This window comes from Sinocyclocheilus grahami, unplaced genomic scaffold, assembly GCF_001515645.1.
Source record: "Sinocyclocheilus grahami isolate Dianchi unplaced genomic scaffold, SAMN03320097.WGS_v1.1 scaffold1837.1, whole genome shotgun sequence".
NCBI lineage: Eukaryota > Metazoa > Chordata > Actinopteri > Cypriniformes > Cyprinidae > Sinocyclocheilus > Sinocyclocheilus grahami.
This window is the reverse complement of record NW_015507016.1, coordinates 130,723-149,802: the sequence shown is the minus strand read 5'-3', so window position 1 is coordinate 149,802 and position 19,080 is coordinate 130,723. Positions and strand designations below refer to the sequence as shown.

The following is a 19,080-nucleotide window of genomic DNA, read 5'->3' as shown; positions in this document are numbered from 1 at the left end:
CACACACACACACACACACACACACATACAGTTGTGTGGAACATTAGATATTTGACATTTTAATATTTAATAAACTGTTCTATGTACTAACCTCTCTATGTAAACAGACTATACTGATTCCAATATTATGATCTTTCATTTCTCTGTTCTGTGATATTTGCAGGCCTTAGTCACAAAGAAAAAATTGTGATTAGTTCTTCCTCAAAAGCACCAGTTAAAGGATTAGTTCACTTCCAGAATAAAAATGTCCTAATAATTTACTCACCCCATGTAATCCAAGATGTTTCTGTCTTTCTTTCTTCAGTCGAAAAGGAAATAAGGTTTTTGACGAAAACATTCTGGGATGTTTCTCCATATAGTGGACTTCAATGGGGATCAACAGGTTGAAGGTCCAAATTGCAGTTTCAGTGCAGCTTCAAAGGGCTCTACAGGATCCCAGCCAAGGAATAAGGGTCTTGTCTAGCAATTCTCTAAAAAAAAAAATATATATATATATATATATAGTGGGGAAAAAAAGTATTTAGTCAGCCACCAATTGTGCAAGTTCTCCCACTTAAAAAGATGAGAGAGGCCTGTAATTTTCATCATAGGTATTCCTCAATTATGAGAGACAAAATGAGAAAAAAAAATCCAGAGAATCACATTGTAGGATTTTTAAAGAATTATGGTGGAAAATAAGTATTTGGTCAATAACAATTTCATCTCAATACTTTGTTATATACTCTTTGTTGGCAATGACAGAGGTCAAACTTTTTCTGTAAGTCTTCACAAGGTTTTCACACACTGTTGCTGGTATTTTGGCCCATTCCTCCATGCAGATCTCCTCTAGAGCAGTAATGTTTTGGGGCTGTCGCTGGGCAACATGGATTTTCAACTCCCTCCAAAGATTTTCTATGGGGTTGAGATCTGGAGACTGGCTAGGCCACTCCAGGACCTTGAAATGCTTCTTACGAAGCCACTCCTTCGTTGCCCGGGCGGTGTGTTTGGGATCTTTGTCATGCTGAAAGACCCAGCCACGTTTCATCTTCAGTGCCCTTGCTGATGGAAGGAGGTTTTCACTCAAAATCTCATGATACATGGCCCCATTCATTCTTTCGTTTACACGGATCAGTCGTTCTGGTCCCTTTGCAGAAAAACAGCCCCAAAGCATGATGTTTCCACCCCCATGCTTCACAGTAGGTATGGTGTTCTTTGGATGCAACTCAGCATTCTTTCTCCTCCAAACACGACAAGTTGAGTTTTTACCAAAGAGTTCTATTTTGGTTTCATCTGACCATATGACATTCTCCCAATTCTCTTCTGGATCATCCAAATGCTCTCTAGCAAACTTCAGACGGGCCTGGACATGTACTGGCTTAAGCAGGGGGACACGTCTGTCACTGCAGGATTTGAGTCCCTGGCGGCGCAGTGTGTTACTGATGGTAGCCTTTGTTACTTTGGTCCCAGCTCTCTGCAGGTCATTCACTAGGTTCCCCCGTGTGGTTCTGGGATTTTTGCTCACAGTTCTTGTGATCATTTTGACTCCACAGGGTGAGATCTTGCGTGGAGCCCCAGATCGAGGGAGATTATCAGTGGTCTTGTATGTCTTCCATTTTCTAATAATTGCTCCCACAGTTGATTTCTTCACACCAAGCTGCTTACCTATTGCATATTCAGTCTTCCCAGCCTGGTGCAGGTCTACAGTTTTGTTTCTGGTGTCCTTTGACAGCTCTTTGGTCTTGGCCATGGTGGAGTTTGGAGTGTGACTGTTTGAGGTTGTGGACAGGTGTCTTTTATACTGATAACAAATTCAAACAGATGCCATTAATACAGGTAACGAGTGGAGGACAGAGGAGCCTCTTAAAGAAGTTGTTACAGGTCTGTGAGAGCCAGAAATCTTGCTTGTTTGTAGGTGACCAAATACTTATTTTACCGAGGAATTTACCAATTAATTCTTTAAAAATCCTACAATGTGATTTTCTGGATTTTTTTTCTAATTTTGTCTCTCATAGTTGAGGTATACCTATGATGAAAATTACAGGCCTCTCTCATCTTTTTAAGTGGGAGAACTTGCACAATTGGTGGCTGACTAAATACTTTTTTGCCCCACTGTATAGCTAGAAGCCACATCACGGGGTGCCACTGTATTTAAATGTACGAGTAATGCACATCGATGATTCTGTTTGTAAATAAATTATTTTATATTAAATAGACATTGATAAAACAGCTTACAGTGTGGAGGTTATAACAGGATCGATCTATGGCCTCGGCAACACGCCATAAGTGTCCAGCGTAGACATGCTCTCAAGATGGAGTTGGAGCCTGTTAGCACTGTTACTACATTAATCAATCTTTACCTCATCTTTAGCTCTGATAAGAGCCTCCATCTCTGCCACAGTCTGTGTGAGCTCCTCGCTGCCCGTCTCGCTGGAGGCAGAAACCCCACTCTGAGCCTCCAGCTCTGCAACCTGAAACATGAACCAACAGAACACAGCTATTACAAGACTGTCATCAAACTCAGTCTCAGGCCGAACCATCAGCCCGACTGTATACAACCATCAGAAACATGGGAATGTGACATGTTGCAAAAAAAAAAACCACTTTAAAAACATGTGCCTAGTTCTTAGAAATGTTCTCTTCGTGTTGGTTCATAAGCATAAAGTAAAACTATATTTATAAAGGAAAAATTATTTAACAAATATCACAAAATATTACATCATAAATATAATTAGTTTAATATTATGAAATATTTAGTGCTGTCAAACGATTAATCATGATCGCATCCAAAATAAAAGTTTTTGTTTACATAATATATGTATGTGTACTGTTTATTTATTATGTATATGAATATAAATATATTGTTACACACACATACAGTATATATTTTGAAAATATTTACATGTATATACACGTTTATATATTTATATTATTATATTTTATTTTATATATATAATATATAAACATAACATTTTTCTTAAATATATACATGCATGTGTTTGTATTTATATATACACAGTATACACACATATTATGTAAACAAAAACTTATTTTGGATGAGATTAATCGCGATTAATCGTTTGACAGCACTAGAAATATTACTTTCTAAATCATTTGTTAAATATGAATAAATATTCATTCTTAAATATAATTAGTTTAATATTATGAAATATGAATGCAAATATAATTAGTTTAATATCAGGAATGATTCATTCATAAATATCATTAGTTTAATATTATGACAGTATTTCATACATATCATTAGTTAAATATGACAAAATAGTAAATCATAAATATCAGTTTAATATAATGAAATATTAATTCATAAATATAATTAATTTTATATAATGAAATATTCATTCATAAATATCATTAGATTAGTATTATGAAATATTAATTCATGAATATCAGAATGTTTTTTGGGAGTCACACCACATGACATTTAACTACTTTTTTAATCAAATTATTTAATATTTTAAGAGACTTACTGACCTTGACACACACTCATGAGATCTCATGATGATATAATTTCCCGTTTTATGCTTTTTTTCTGCATGCTGGTTGCACAACACAATGTTGATTTAATGGCCCAAAAAAAGTTTTGCAAATATTAATATTTGAACAAAACTGCTTACTGCTTTTTTTTCTAAGAAACAATAATAAAACATTATGCCAAACTACTCAATAAGGATTATTTCTTAGAAAATACAAAGTACTTCACATGCATAACTCAGAATCAGAATTTTTCTCTTTACATAACAAAAATCTGAAAACTGAAAATTGTGTTGTGCTCAGACCTTTGGACCCCACTGGAAAACAAAACAAATGCTGTAGAAACAAAATAAAAGACCACATGATCCTGTTTTCTATGCTTTTACTTTCCACACAGTCATGGTTTCCATGATTTAGCATCACATCTTCAGATATTTACAAAGATACAATTTACAGGCAACACTACCTCAAGGAAAAGTAAAGCGGGCCATCACTGCACTGGAGCTTTTAGCACTGTCACAACTCAGAGCTATTTTTTCCAGTTTGTGTGAGGGAGAACACCTTAGTGGTCTCATTTTCCCCACGGTCATTTGTCTTCCCTCTGTTCGGGATAATGAAGGTGTATTGTCTTTTCCTATAAATATCCCTCCGCACACTCTCGTAAGACCTGAACTACATACGTCACCTGCTTGATGTTTGCTTCAGTACACCTTCAAAGGAATCCTGGAATCCTTTATGTGTGATTATATAAAATTGCTGATGAGTGCCGAAGGGAAAATATTCAGTTTGCTTGAGCACATGAGAACATCTCAATGTGGATGTTATCCTTATGTGGTCCTCAAAAAAGTAGTAGTTTTTGAAATACAAATAGTTTTGTATTAGTTTTCTGAAATTATGTCCACATCATTGCATTCTGTTTTTATTCACAATTTGTACAGTGTCCCAACTTTTTTGGAATCGGGTTTGTATATGAAAAAGGGCTTATCTGATTAAGTATGCATTTGAATACAGAACAAAAAAATCTGATCATTGGATAAAACCAAGTTCAAAATTCTTGTTTTATTTTGCTAACATATTAGAGTTAAAGGTTTTGACTGAGGGTGATATCCTGTAGTTTGATACGAGCACATCTGAAAAATAGCGGCAGACACAGAGTGAGCTGCTGCAAGGCAAGTGCATAATCCAATTTGTCCTAAACATAAGACATGAATTATATTAAGGGCTTTAAAATAGCTCGTAAGATATAGTTAACACGTGTAGTTTAAAGCGGTTGCCCCATCAGATGCTCTGACAGGCCACTTGCACTGTTTAATGCATCTGAGATGTGCTGCTTTCCTCAGTGCATAACTTATATTTCACAGGTATATTTTCCATCTGTAAATGTCAGAAAGTCATGGATATGTTTCTGAACGAGCGCCGCCATGCACATGCATGCCAAACAGACAGAGCACAATAAAATAGGAGTGCAATAATTATGACTAAAATATATAATTTGCTAAAATATTTGTTGTTGGACAATAAATGTGCCATATGTAGAAGTTTAAACCTATAAGTAAGTGTATTTATATGATAGCACTAACTATAAAGTGACTGTAATGGGGGTAATCAAAGCAGCCTAATACAATTAGTCTGCGCTTGTTTTTATTTATTTTCATTCTTAGTTCAGCGAGTTTAACTTTAAAAAGCATTCTTTTTGTTTTTAGATTGTAATGATACAATGCTATTATGTAATGTGATTTTAACCTTTTTTTGCACATAATATACAGTATAGTCTATATATGGTTGCATTCACTTTATTTGTTTTCATAGCCTTTAATAAGTACATTGTTTGTTGGACAATTTTGGGCAGGATTTGAATTTTAAAATACCAAGATCTACATAATAACATTATAATACAATTCATATTTTTACTTTTTTATAATTTAAAGAAGAAACCAATCCGATGTATAGTGACATTTGAGACTTAATACTATATAAAAGCACTAAAAGTTTTTCAGTTAAGAGTGTTTTCAGCTTTTTTATTTTCATTCAAAAAATACGGCATGCAGTTGCATTAATATATATCACAATTCAGGCAAAAAAAATAAAATACTGAGATATGATTTTTTGTCCATATCGCCCAGCCCTAATAAATAAATAAATACACACACATACACCACTCTGTACACACTTTTAGAATCTAAATAGAAATAAAACTAACATCTGCTGTATGTACTGTAAGTGCTAATGAAGTGGAGATTTCTGGTTTAAAAAAACTAATTTTGAGAAAACGTCCTTCAAAGTTAAGTACTGTAATTGAAATCTAATAGATAAAGCATAATAAAATAAACACTTAAATGTTTTGAATGCTTTCTGAAAAAAAAAAAAGTTTTAGAAGCAAAATAGCCTAAAATCTCTGCAGCGCCTGAGAGAAAAAAAGAAAAAAAATGGTTTTGCCAGCACTTCTAAAAATAAAGATTATTTAAAGTTTCATCTCAAAGGCTCAATGAAGAACCTTTAACATCCATGCAACCTTTCCATGGTACAAAAGTATAAAATATTCTTTAGATTAAAGGTTCTTCAGATTCTTTACATTACGAAAAAAGGGTTCTTTTAATAACTGTTCTCTAAAATGGTTCTTCTATGGCATCTCTGCAAAAATTAACCCCAGGCTTATTTTTAAGAGTGTAGTGTCTTTTATTGTCTTTAACGTTCCTCACCTGCTCTCGTAGGCGATCTGTTTCTTCCTGATACTCGGCCAAATGTTTTTTCCATTGATCAATGCTGCTGTTAGCTTCATGAAGAGCGGCCATCAGCTTAGCGTTGCTGTCCCGAAGAGAAAACAGCTCGGCCTCCGAGTTCCTCTCGCATATCGACCTGTGAACAAACCAACATCTGGGTTTCAATTATACTTCGGTCCTTCCTTCTGGAAGCTGAGGCAAAGACGGATTTCATCGAACGGCAGCAGATGGTAAACACATTTGAAATGTAATTTCTTTTATGTTACCTTTATAACAAGAAAATCAGAAACAAGCTGTGTGCAAAAGATTACTGATGTCCCTTGCCAGCTTTCAGATTTAAAGGAGAAGCATGTTTTAACAGCTTCTTTAATCTCATCTTATTTATTTCCTGAACACTGTGGCTTTGTGATGTTTTCAGCATCGGCGTATTCAGTGTTGTGTTTGTATGGTGAAGTACATCATGCTTGAATCCGTAAAACTTTTGACGTTAAACTCACTGCCAATTACCCCAGAAAACTACTGAGGAGGAAAAGTACGTCAGGCGGATTGATTAAATTCACGTGCATCTGAGTGAGCCAGTGTGGTTCATTTAAATGACAAAATACATCAAATAATTACAATTTTAAACAGCTCGTCTCCAAATAACGTTTTATATTAGATATCACGAACAGGAGACTGAATCATCATAAAAGCAAATGGGTATCATGGATATCTGAATGTTTTACCCTTCAGAAAGCATCTTCCTCATCTGTTCTTTCTCTGTGGATTCCTCCATATCAGCACTCTTGCTGCGAAACAACTTGTCCTCACTGGAGCCATTGACACCAAGCAATGGAGGAGACTGACGGTCCTCACACAGCACCTGATAGACAATATTATAAATGCTTTTGTTTTGAATGAACGCCAAGGCTGCATTTGTGTGCTCAAAAATACAGTAAAAACACTAATATTGTGAAATATTATTGCAATTCAAAATATAGGTTTTATATTGTCATATATTTTAGAATTAAATGTATTCCAGTGATGCAACGCTGAATTTTCAGCATCATTACTCCAGTCTTCAGTGTCACATGATCCTTCAGAAATCATTCTAATATGCTGATGTGCTGCTCAAAACAAAAAAAAGACATTTATTATTATCAATGTTAAAAACAGTTGTGCTGGTTAATGTTTATGCAGAAACCATGATATAATCGTATTCATATATTTTGGGTATGTGTGTGTTTAATGGATAGAGTAGAGCGCAAATATGCATTAAATTGATCAAAAGTGACAGCAAAAACATTTATAATGTTACAAAGGATTCTATTTCAAATAAAAGCTGTTCTTTTGAACTATATATTCATCAAAGAAAAAAAAAGTTTCCACAAAATATTTAGCAGCAAAATTAGTTTTTAACAGTCATAATAATAACCATTATTAATAACTGAGCACCTATAATAACTGATCACGTGACACTGAAGACTGGAGTAAAATTACATTTGAATAGAAAAACCGTTTTTATTGGAATAATATTTCACAAAATTACAGTTTTTACTGCATTTTAGACTAAATAAATTAGTCTAAATTTCAATAACATTCAATAAACTATAAATAATAAACTACCATTCAATAAATGGTAGGGTATGTATCTCAACCACAACATAAAAATAACAACCAGTTTTTACAGAATTTTTATATCAGTGCAACATAAATGAGCAGATATTTACAAGATCCTGTATATACAACATTTATGAAATCTCTACTCCTAAATGCCACCACTGATTTAGTGTTGAAATTAGAGCCCGACCTACGTATATGGGTTTTTTGGGGCCGATACGATACCGATATTAGGGAGTAAAAAAAAAGGCCGATATTCTTTGTGTATATTATAGTACAGTACCAGACAAAAGTTTGGACACTTTCCCATTCGTGTGTCTACACATTTGACTGGTACTATATATAGAATACAGTATATACATAAACAGAATATATATACATAAACACATTTTTTGCAATGATCACTCAAATGTGGTGATCAAACACTTATAATGACATGACAGAGATACGTAATGGAGGCAGGGCATTTAACAATTTAACAATAAACTTTATTATCCAAAATGAGTCTGACATCAGTGCACTGAACAGTAAATTTGAAGTTTATTCAACTTTAATTCAATTCAATTCCATTGAATTTTATTCCGTTAAAGTTTATTTCACTTCAAAACAAGCGTGAAGTGTGACATAATATACCTCTGTAAATAAATACAATATAAATTCACGTCTCGCGCACTTTAATGCCCTTTGAATGTAACGTGTATGTTCCCTTGGAACTGGATTCATGGCGGAATTTCATGTGAAGTCCACTTCACAGTTACGGTCGAATAAGACAACGCTTGAATGCTGCTGGCTGAACAAGTCCTTACTGAAATGAAAGTGTTGGCAGGTGTCACTATCTTGCGAACACGCCGGCGGATCTCCACCAAATTCGGGGGATCCCTTCAGCTCGAGGAGCCCTATCACTCAAATGTGGTGATCAAACACTTATAATGACATGACAGAGATACGTAATGGAGGCAGGGCATTTAACAATTTAACAATAAACTTTATTATCCAAAATGAGTCTGACATCAGTGCACTGAACAGTAAATTTGAAGTTTATTCAACTTTAATTCAATTCAATTCCATTGAATTTTATTCCGTTAAAGTTTATTTCACTTCAAAACAAGCGTGAAGTGTGACATAATATACCTCTGTAAATAAATACAATATAAATTCACGTCTCGCGCACTTTAATGCCCTTTGAATGTAACGTGTATGTTCCCTTGGAACTGGATTCATGGCGGAATTTCATGTGAAGTCCACTTCACAGTTACGGTCGAATAAGACAACGCTTGAATGCTGCTGGCTGAACAAGTCCTTACTGAAATGAAAGTGTTGGCAGGTGTCACTATCTTGCGAACACGCCGGCGGATCTCCACCAAATTCGGGGGATCCCTTCAGCTCGAGGAGCCCTCTCGAACGCCACCCTCCACACGTCGGTAGCCCCCCGGGATCGCTTAATCGGTCGGCGCCGGACTGCAAATTTAACCACACGTAACTCCAGAACCCCGGCGGCTATCGACACGGGGGTGGTCTCATTCGAAAGCGGGCCTCTAGATGTACACTCGATTCGCGTTCGAGAGGGTTCCTCGAGCTGAAGGGATCCCCCGAATTTGGTGCAGATTCGCTGCGCCGTTCAGGATATATGGCTGTTCAAAGTTTCAATGTTTTCCATAGACTTAAGCTTCAAAAGCGTTTTATCCAGGTCGCCAGCAGCAAACAATGGAGCGCGCTTTGCTGGACAAACTAAGTAATTACACCATTTCAAGCATTTTATCTGCATTATATGTTCTGTAAAAAAAAATTCATATCGGCGGCATATTCGCCAATACCGATATATCGGCAACAGGCTCATATCGGCCGATAATATCGGCAAAACGATATATCGGTCGGGCTCTAGTTGAAATGTCCAAATTTAATGAAAGACAGTCCCAGCGAGCATTAATTTTCCATCCCATGGTTAAACAGTATGAGAATTTTAAAACAACAACACAGTCTTAGTCTATCTGGTTGATGAAGAAACTTGAGCAGTCTACACATGAGACTGAGCAGGGCATGAGGCCCCATATGGCGTTGTTCTTTGATTCAGATTCGAAAGGACATCGGTTTATTTCAACTTGCTGTTTATGGAGACTTGAGAAAACCAGAACAGTATACTTCTGAAAGAACTGGGCTCTTTTGCTTATACTGTATAACAGCAAAGCGCCGTTTCAAACACGTCCAATGTTTCTGTGCAGTGGTACACACTTGCTCTCAGAAAAGCTTGTGTAATTCAATCTCAAACTTGCCGTTCCCCAAAGGAAGACGCTCTATTTCTCATCCAACCACTCAGGCCGATGACTTGTTTGCCTTCTCTGTAGCGGTTCGTAGGGAGTTTGAGGTGGAGCTTTCTGTGTGTTTAATATATTTAAAGGTAGAACAAGAGGAATCAGAGACATGACATCTCCACTGCATAGTCAGTGGCTCGGGAGCTCCATTCCTTCAATAATGCATCTTGCAGATTTCTACATTTTTAATGAGGGATTACAGATTTCCAGAATATTCCTCTCTTATGGTGAACCGATGTCAAACTGTAGAAAAATGATACTGGACTTTAGCAAGACTATTAGAAAGAGCTCAAATTAAACCACCTCAATCTTCCCCAAAATATCAATCAAGACTCATGCTTGATGAGCGCTACTGAAACAGGAAGTTGGAGCAGGACATGACGAATGGCTTGTCTTTTTTCTTTATTTTTTTTAATGATAAAATTTTTCAGAAATAAAAATGTAAATGAAATCAGTCTAGTTAGTGCAGAAGACATTAATGGGAGTAGTGTTACTTTAATATTATTATTTATATACTATTTTAATAATTATTAATACTTTGGATTAGCTTTTATTTTTATATTTTCAGTTTTTGTAATTTTATTGAAACAGGAGGAGATATATGGGAATAGTGTTATTTTAGCATTATTATTTATATACTATTACAGCATTCATATTTTGTTTAGTATTTTTTAAATATTTTGAATTTGCTTTTATTTTATATTTACAGTTTTTATTTTTATTTTAGTTTTATCAAAACAGGAAGTTAGAGCAGGTTGGGCATATTTTTTTTTTTTTAAATAGCCAATTATTTAGTCAGATGGAGGTATTAGTGGGAACGGTGTATTTTTAGTATCATTATTTTTATAAATTATAGTATTTATTAATATTTTTAATTTGCTTTTATTTTTGTATTTTCAGTTTTCATATTTTTTATATTTTATAGTTTATAAATATATTTTGTTTTTATATTTATACATTTTCGTTTCTATTTTAGTTTACATTTTTGTCATTTTGTTATGTCCTTTTATCATTTTTATTAGTTTTGTTGTTTAAAGTATTTCTATTTAGCTTTATTTTTATTTCAGTTTTAGTATTATTACTTTTCATATTTTAACATTTTAAATTAGTTGCCAAGGTTGTAGTTTTTCTTCTAAATTCTAATATTACTATTTTATTTCATTTAACAAAAACAATAAAAACCCAGAGTGGGAGGGACTTTATTATTCTAGATAGCATTTGATTGGACAGGATTCTGACTACAGCCCTGAGTTCAAGATGATTGTCATCAATATATTTTTAATAAATATGTATATATTTTGCCAAGAAAAAAAAAAGACTGCCTTAAATGTGTCAAAGATATGTCATTTTAATTTTGTTGATAATTTATCAGTACACTTGTATATAGATGGCCCCAAAAAAGCCACAACACTCCCAATTCTGATTCCATAAGGTCTTGAAAAATGGTTCCTGTACAAACTGGGACAAACGCAGAAATATGTCATCTTGCATGACAGTGTTTCATATCCAGGGCTTCCTGAGGGGTTCGAGTAACAATATAGCGAATGGTGTCAGCTGCACAGGAGACACAGGTGTGTCATTGTATGTGGAAACAGATGCAAGCTCACCTGAGACAGCTGAGAAAGATGCAATCCCATCACAAAAGAAAAGACATGAAAAGAAAGAAGATATAAGCATTCATTAATTACTGTAATCACTCATACTTAAAGAGTTTGACCAAAAACATCAGTGTTACACGGGCAAGTAGGGGTAGATCTCTTGCTCATTAGAGCAATCTTTATCTAGAGCAACTTCAGGGATCTTATCTATTCACGAACAGCTCGTAACACTCCAAAGAGAAAGGAAAACTTGAAATCGCATCATATGACCCCTTTAAAAATAGAGTGCATTTTTAATACTCACGTGACAAGCGCGTATGCGGATGACGTCAGTAGGCTATAATCGATTATGGTCTATTATTGCATCGATGCAGAATCGTCCACATCCAATGCAATGATTAATTCCGACACCCCTACAGGCAACATACACTTTCTTGCAAAAGATTCAATACTCTGACAAAACGAACCATCTAAAAACATTCTTTGGCATACGAGAGACATTCACTGATGTTTCGCTATTAAAACAGCCATTATATAAACAGAATACTGGATTCGGCCAGAAAGCTCTTAGAAGCAGACACACATATAGATCCAGTGATCAAAGAGCGCATCATTCTGTTTCACTTATTTATATACTTCCATTCTTCACGAAAGACCCCAAAAACACTTTATTAATTAATAAGGGCAGCATTATTCAGCACACACAGTTGCTGTTTTGAACTCTGAACACTCAGGTTTGATTAAATAATGAATAGCTCTCAGTCAGTGGCCTGTTTCATGTGCTCTAGAGAGGCACGTTTGAACGCAAAGAGCTCACGGGACGAAAAGCCTGTCATGGCCATTAAACCACTACAGAATACTGAATGTGGGCTCACAACACATCAAGCATTTTGCTGTACTATTAATGGGTAAGTTTGTCAATTTTCAACCAGCCTTGTATTGTAACAATGTCGGTGGTATAAGTAAATAAACAATTGGTATTATTTTTCTGTGCTACCTGCACCAAGATATCAATGTTTATTTGTCAGCAAAAATCTGCCAGATGAAAGAAAGAAAACGCCAGGTTCCGAAACAACAGGCCAGGTGTGAAAGCAGTTTCAATTTACCTGTTCAGTACTTTCATCCTTTTTACCCCGCTCTAGTTTCTTCCGCTGACGTTGACGCTAAAAAAAACAAAAGAAAAAAAAAAAAAAAAAAAAAAAAAAAAAAAAAAAAAAAAAAAAAAAAAAAAAAAAAAAAAAAAAAAAAATTCTAGACAGCCAACTTTCATTAAAACACCATCTTGCCAGCAGTGAACTATCCCTTTAAGCCTTGTGTGTCAAGTTAAAGTTACACAGAGGTCCTTAGGAGGACAAAAATGTCAATGTCAAAAAACTGTCATAAAAATATTATATACTGTATGAATATTTTTTCCGCTTTCACTGACATAGATCTTTTTACCAACATCAGTTCTGATCATAACTACCATATATATATGTATATATATATATATATATATATTTTTTTTTTTTTTTCTTTTTTGGGTTTTTAACCCTTTAAATGTCAGTTTGTTAAGATTATGCCACTGTGGTTGTTTTAATGCAACAAAAAAAAAACATACAAACATTTGTAGAATTCACAAATGTGCAATACACATTTTTAAAAAATGTAAAATATATTTTTTTAATTAATTTGAAGGCCTTGCTGGCATAATCAAAACCTATGAATAAAGAATGCATGATATTATGCTTTAATGGTGCTGAGATTAAATACTGCATTTTTTGTCCTTAAAGTCCTGAGTGTAAGTATTTCTTGTAAGAAGTGTAATATATGATTTTTTTTTAGATTGCTCTAATGAGAAAGAGGTTTTTCTTATAAAAACCTCTTTTTCTTAATTATATATATATATATATATTTTTTTTTTTTCTTCCTCCAAGCAAAATGTAACTATTTATTTCATTTGATTTTTCATTACAAAGCATATTTTCCTTTTTTTTAATCTGTAATTTTTTTTTTTTTCAAAACCCCAGTTATTCTCATTGGTGATTCTCATTACTGTAATAATATTTTTATTGTATAAATTCAATTCTATTCAATTTAAATCATCATAAATATATAATGTAACAATTTCTCATTTATTTCTTTTGGGTTGGCGGTGAAATATAACATGGACATTTTTTGACTAAATAAATATACTTCACAGCTCATGGTAAACAAGTCAAACTGGAATGAGCAGCTTAATCAAAAAATATGCATTATATAAATTAATGTCCTGATCTGATGTGTAAGTAGACTCTGATATATTCTCAGGCCGGCATGATAATTAAGGAATGAGTGTGTCACAAATGGTGAATGAAAAAGGTTAGCCAACTGTAAAGTAAAATGAACAAGGCATTTGAATTCCCCTGGTGACCGCATGGAGTTACATAACTCTACACAGGCTACAACCAGTGTCTCCGTGTCACCTCCTGGCATGTGAGGACATGCTTTGTGACTCCCACACACTTCCTAAGAATTCAGAAAAACAATAAACATGGTGAAACACTTCTCTTGTGGGACTGGTATTAAAATTGATACATCGTGCCATGTGCTAGGTATCATATCACTAGAGGCCAGACTAGAGATCCATTGCGCTATTGTTAGTGTGTTAATAGTGATGGAATGAAATGCTCTGGCACGTTATCTGAATCAAGCAACTGAAAAAGTATGACATGAGTTATTATATGTCTAAATTTTAATCACTGCATTATGTTAGCGTAATGCTTTCAGTCACACTTCCGAAAGTTTTAGCTGAAGTTAAATATGAGTTACTGTGTTTACCTGTGGAGAAGAGATGTTCAGGCCAGGACTCAACAGCTCAAACTTCTCCTGTGATTTATCCCGGATGAGCTGCGCAGCCTCCTTAAACTCTTTAAACTGCTCTGAGAACTGCACAGACAATTACAGAGAAAACCTTCATAGTAACTTTATCAAATCTTTTTAACAACTGTATAGAAATTAGTTACGAAAGGTCATGATATATTGGCAATAAATATTTGGCAAAAGGTCATTGTTAGCCATGACTTGAAGCAAATCCTCTTTAAAATTATCACTTAACATTACATAATTAATACATATACATTACCTCTTGCTTTATGTTATGGATCAAACATTTTCAAAATTTGTCAAATACTGGTTAACCTAGAATATTTCTCATTTAAGGGGATGAGAACATGCTTGCAAAGTTTTGCCACTCTGAGGTGTTGTGGAATATGTATACGTGCACGCAAATTTTTTATTACGATTATGATGTTTGCAAGTCTGTTTGACCCACAATTAATGGCAGTTGCACTGACCCAAATTTTAAAAAAATAGAACTGATGTATTTTGTCATATAAGGTTAACCTTTTGAGGTTATTTACATTTATGCATTTGGCAGGTGCCTTTATCTGAAGAAATGTACACTGCATTAAAGCCAAGGTGTAAATTTTGATCAGTTCTAGCATAGTACTTTTGCTTGGAATCAAACCCATGATCTTGGCATTGCTAGCACTACTACTGCTCAACTGCTTGAGCTTCATGAAAGCATACAAAAATAATAATAAATAAATAAATACAATTTTTTTAATTTAAATTTTTTAATAAATTTAAAAATTGTTAAAAAAAAAAACATTCTTAAATATTAATTTAAAAAATGCAATAATTTTAAATGTAAAATAAATTTAAAAAAAGTTACAATACTGTTTATAACATTCATCAAAATTATTGATGAAGGAAAGTAATATATATATATATATATATATATATATATATATACACATACATACATACATACATACATACACACACACACAGGTGCATCTAAAAAAATTTATATCGTGACAAAGTTACTTTTTTTGGTAACATTTCAAAAAGTTAAACTTTCATATATTCTAGATTAATTACATGTAAAGTAAAACATTTCAAAAGTTTTTTTGTTTTAATTTTAATGATTAGAGCTTACAGCTCATGAAAGTCAAAAATCCAGTATCTCAAAATATTAGAATATTTACATTTGAGTTTTATTAAATTACAGTTTAAATTCCGGGTATCTCTTGTTCTTTGAAACCACAAATATGGGGAAGACTGCTGACTTGGCAATGGTCCAGAAGACGATCATTGACACCCTCCACAAAGAGGGTAAGTCACAGAAGATCATTAATGAAAGGGGTGGCTGTTCACAGAGTGCTGTATCAAAGCATATTAAATGCAAAGTTGACTGGAAGGACGAAATTGGGTAGGAAAAGGTCCACAAGCAACAGGGATGACCACAAGCTTGAGAATACAGTCAAGCAAAGCCGATTCAAACACTTGGGAGAGCTTCAGAAGGAGTGGAGTGAAGCTGGAGTCAGTGCATCAAGAGTCACCATGCTCAGACGTCTTCAGGAAAAGGGGCTACTAAGCCACTTCTGAAACAGAAACAACGTCAGAAGCATCTTACCTGGGCTAAGGAGAAAAAATTATCGCTTCCACGCCACACCTCACTGATGCTGGAGTTTGTGCTAAAGGAGCCCCGACCAAGTATTGAGTGCATAAATTAACATATTTTAAAGAACTTGAACTTTTCTGTTTTGCAAATCCTTTTTTTGATTAATCTTAGGAAATATTCTAATATTTTGAGATACTGGATTTTTGACTTTCATGATTAAATTAAAAATTAAACAAATTAAAACAAAAAACTGAAATGTTTTATTTACATGTAATGAATCTAGAATATATGAAAGTTTCACTTTTTGAAATAAGTTAACTTTTTCAAATGTTTTGAGATGCACCTGTATACACACACACACACACATATATAGTTGTTGAATTGAAGCGGAAATATTTTTAATAAAAAAATGTTTTTCATTTTGTGTACTTTTTGTATTCTAATAAATTAAATAATTTGGCCTGTAAATGTCTCCTTGTTTCCATTTATCAAAGACACCCATTTTAAACATTTTTATTGCTCCACTAACGTTTTTGAATGCGCTCTCAAATATTTCAACTTGGGATCACATGTGCCCCTTGGGAAAAACATAAGCGTCAAGTCCTGTGTAAACACACAATATCAATCCATTTTCTGGTTTGTTTTGACAATTTATGTTGATTTATTTAACCCACAACATTCCTTTTAAGCAACATCATGTCATTCCAAAGCTGTAGGAATTTCTTTCTTCTTCTGAACACAAAAGAAAATATTTAGAAGAATGTGGGTAAACAAACAGATGAGGGTAGCCACTGACCTTCATAGTATTGTCTTCCATCCATGCTATGGAAGTTTATGGCTATACCTTCAACTGTTTGGCTACCCACATTCTTCAAAACATCATCTTTTGTGCACAACAGAAGATAGAAACTCAGAAGTTTGGAACAACACGAGGGTGAGTAAATGATGACAAAATTGTCATTTTTGGGTGAAATATCCCTTTAATAAAAGCGTTCTGCAACATGCATTTACCTGCTGAAGCTGCTGCTCTGTGGCAAACCCAAGGCCATACACTGTGTTGGCCCTGCTGTCCGCCCACTGGCCAAACTTCTGTGACGTTTTCGTGAAGGTCATATTAGGTGTAATGATGCTATTAATAATCGCCTTCATTAGAGCAAAACACAAAGATACCACCTTTTAATAACAACAACAGCATCTTTTGATTAAAAAAACTGCATCAACAACACTGAGTTGGACAACCCGTAGATGAGGTCTCTCACCTTAGTGCCCCCTACGCTGATAATGCGATACACGCTCCTGCCAGCATCATAAAAGAAGGAGACGGTGACAGCGTGTTTGCTGGCCGGAATCCAATTTCGTTTAGTGGCCGAGTCAATTTGGAAGACGTGCGCCTTCAAGCTGAGTAGTGGCTGCTCCCTTCCAAGACAAAATTTATTTTAATTAATTAATTAAAAAAACTAAAAAAAGCTTGTGTGTGTGTGTGTGTGTGTGTGTGTGTGTGTGCGTGTGTGTGTGGGTGTGTGTGTGTATATATATATATATATATACAGCGGGGCAAAAAAGTATTTAGTCAGCCACCAATTGTGCAAGTTCTCCCACTTAAAAAGATGAGAGAGGCCTGTAATTTTCATCATAGGTATACCTCAACTATGAGAGACAAAATGAGAAAAAAAATCCAGAAAATCACATTGTAGGATTTTTAAAGAATTAATTGGTAAATTCCTCGGTAAAATAAGTATTTGGTCACCTACAAACAAGCAAGATTTCTGGCTCTCACAGACCTGTAACAACTTCTTTAAGAGGCTCCTCTGTCCTCCACACGTTACCTGTATTAATGGTATCTGTTTGAACTTGTATAACTTATCTGAATTGTTTAAATGTGTAGAATCCACATAAGCTTTTTCATATACCGGTCAAAATTTACAGCAGGGCATGCAAATTCGGTCCGTTTTTGGCCAGACAGAAACTGCACACAAACTGAATGTAAATATAAGTCTCTGTAAATCCACTCTCTGACACTAGGTGGCACTTATGGAAAAGCTGAATTACAGCGGTTTCCCGTAAACTCTGTGGACAAAGCAGTATTGCGATTAATTCCTTTAGGTATTACATGGAGCGAAGATGAAAACAAAATGCCATCGAATCGTTTCTGAAGACAGTCAGAACCTTCAGAGGTACATTAATATAATTCATTCATTCATATATTCATTTGTATAATTCCCTTAGCACTCTTTTAAAACCTCCCAGCTTTTCCGCGCTGTTTTCACTCAAAAACGAAACTGCGGTGTGCACGTGAGACTGTTACTGAAAACTGTGCTTTATGCTGGACAGTATTTATTTATTGTGAGTTGTTCAAATCGCGGTAATCTAATACGGTTTTAATGATAATTATAATATGAAACGGTAATACTAACCGTGGGGAATTTTATCATGATTTATCGTCAAACCGGTAATCGTTACATCCCTAATATATATATATATATTAGGGCTGGGTAAAAAAATATCGATATCTAGATATTAATCGATTCTCATTTTTAGCAACGATATCAATTCTTAAATCCCAAGAATCGATTAGTCTAGCCTGTTTTCAGTTAATGGACGGAACATTGAAGGGCACTTCCCATCCAATATATTGCAATAAGCATTGTGCGTTGGTACTTTTAATATGAAACAAAGTCTCAGATTTCAAATTCTGTCCATTGTATTGCAATATTCAAACAATAAATGCCGTTTTGAGGCTGTTTAATGTGGAGTGACAGATCGCAGCAGCGCGAGGCGCACGTGAACTGATCATCTCCTCCACATTAATACCAGTTTCAGCACAAAATAAACATGACTAAACATCCGAAGGTAAGTTAAAAGAAAGAGTACAACTTTACAATCCGTATCCTGTCTCATATAATCGCTCAATCAGTGTTTCAGCCGCGCAAAAACGTCAATATAACGGCTTGTAAACAATG

The 19,080-nt window shown here is 34.5% G+C and overlaps 1 protein-coding gene across 2 annotated transcripts in view; it reads right to left on the bottom strand.

Annotated features, from left to right (window-relative positions):
* Positions 1–19,080, bottom strand: part of homer3b (homer scaffold protein 3b) — a 30,096-nt gene that overhangs the window by 4,878 nt on the left and 6,138 nt on the right. Inside the window, exons 2-8 of one of the 2 annotated variants that reach the window (XM_016259385.1) lie at positions 17,380–17,536; positions 17,132–17,263; positions 14,494–14,601; positions 11,704–11,712; positions 6,914–7,050; positions 6,168–6,324; positions 2,337–2,447 (exon numbers count right to left, since the gene is read on the bottom strand). In XM_016259385.1, coding sequence (XP_016114871.1) covers positions 2,337–2,447; positions 6,168–6,324; positions 6,914–7,050; positions 11,704–11,712; positions 14,494–14,601; positions 17,132–17,263; positions 17,380–17,536 — 811 coding nt within the window. The remainder of the gene's footprint in view (positions 1–2,336; positions 2,448–6,167; positions 6,325–6,913; positions 7,051–11,703; positions 11,713–14,493; positions 14,602–17,131; positions 17,264–17,379; positions 17,537–19,080) is intronic. The other variant, XM_016259386.1, reaches the window with a different exon arrangement.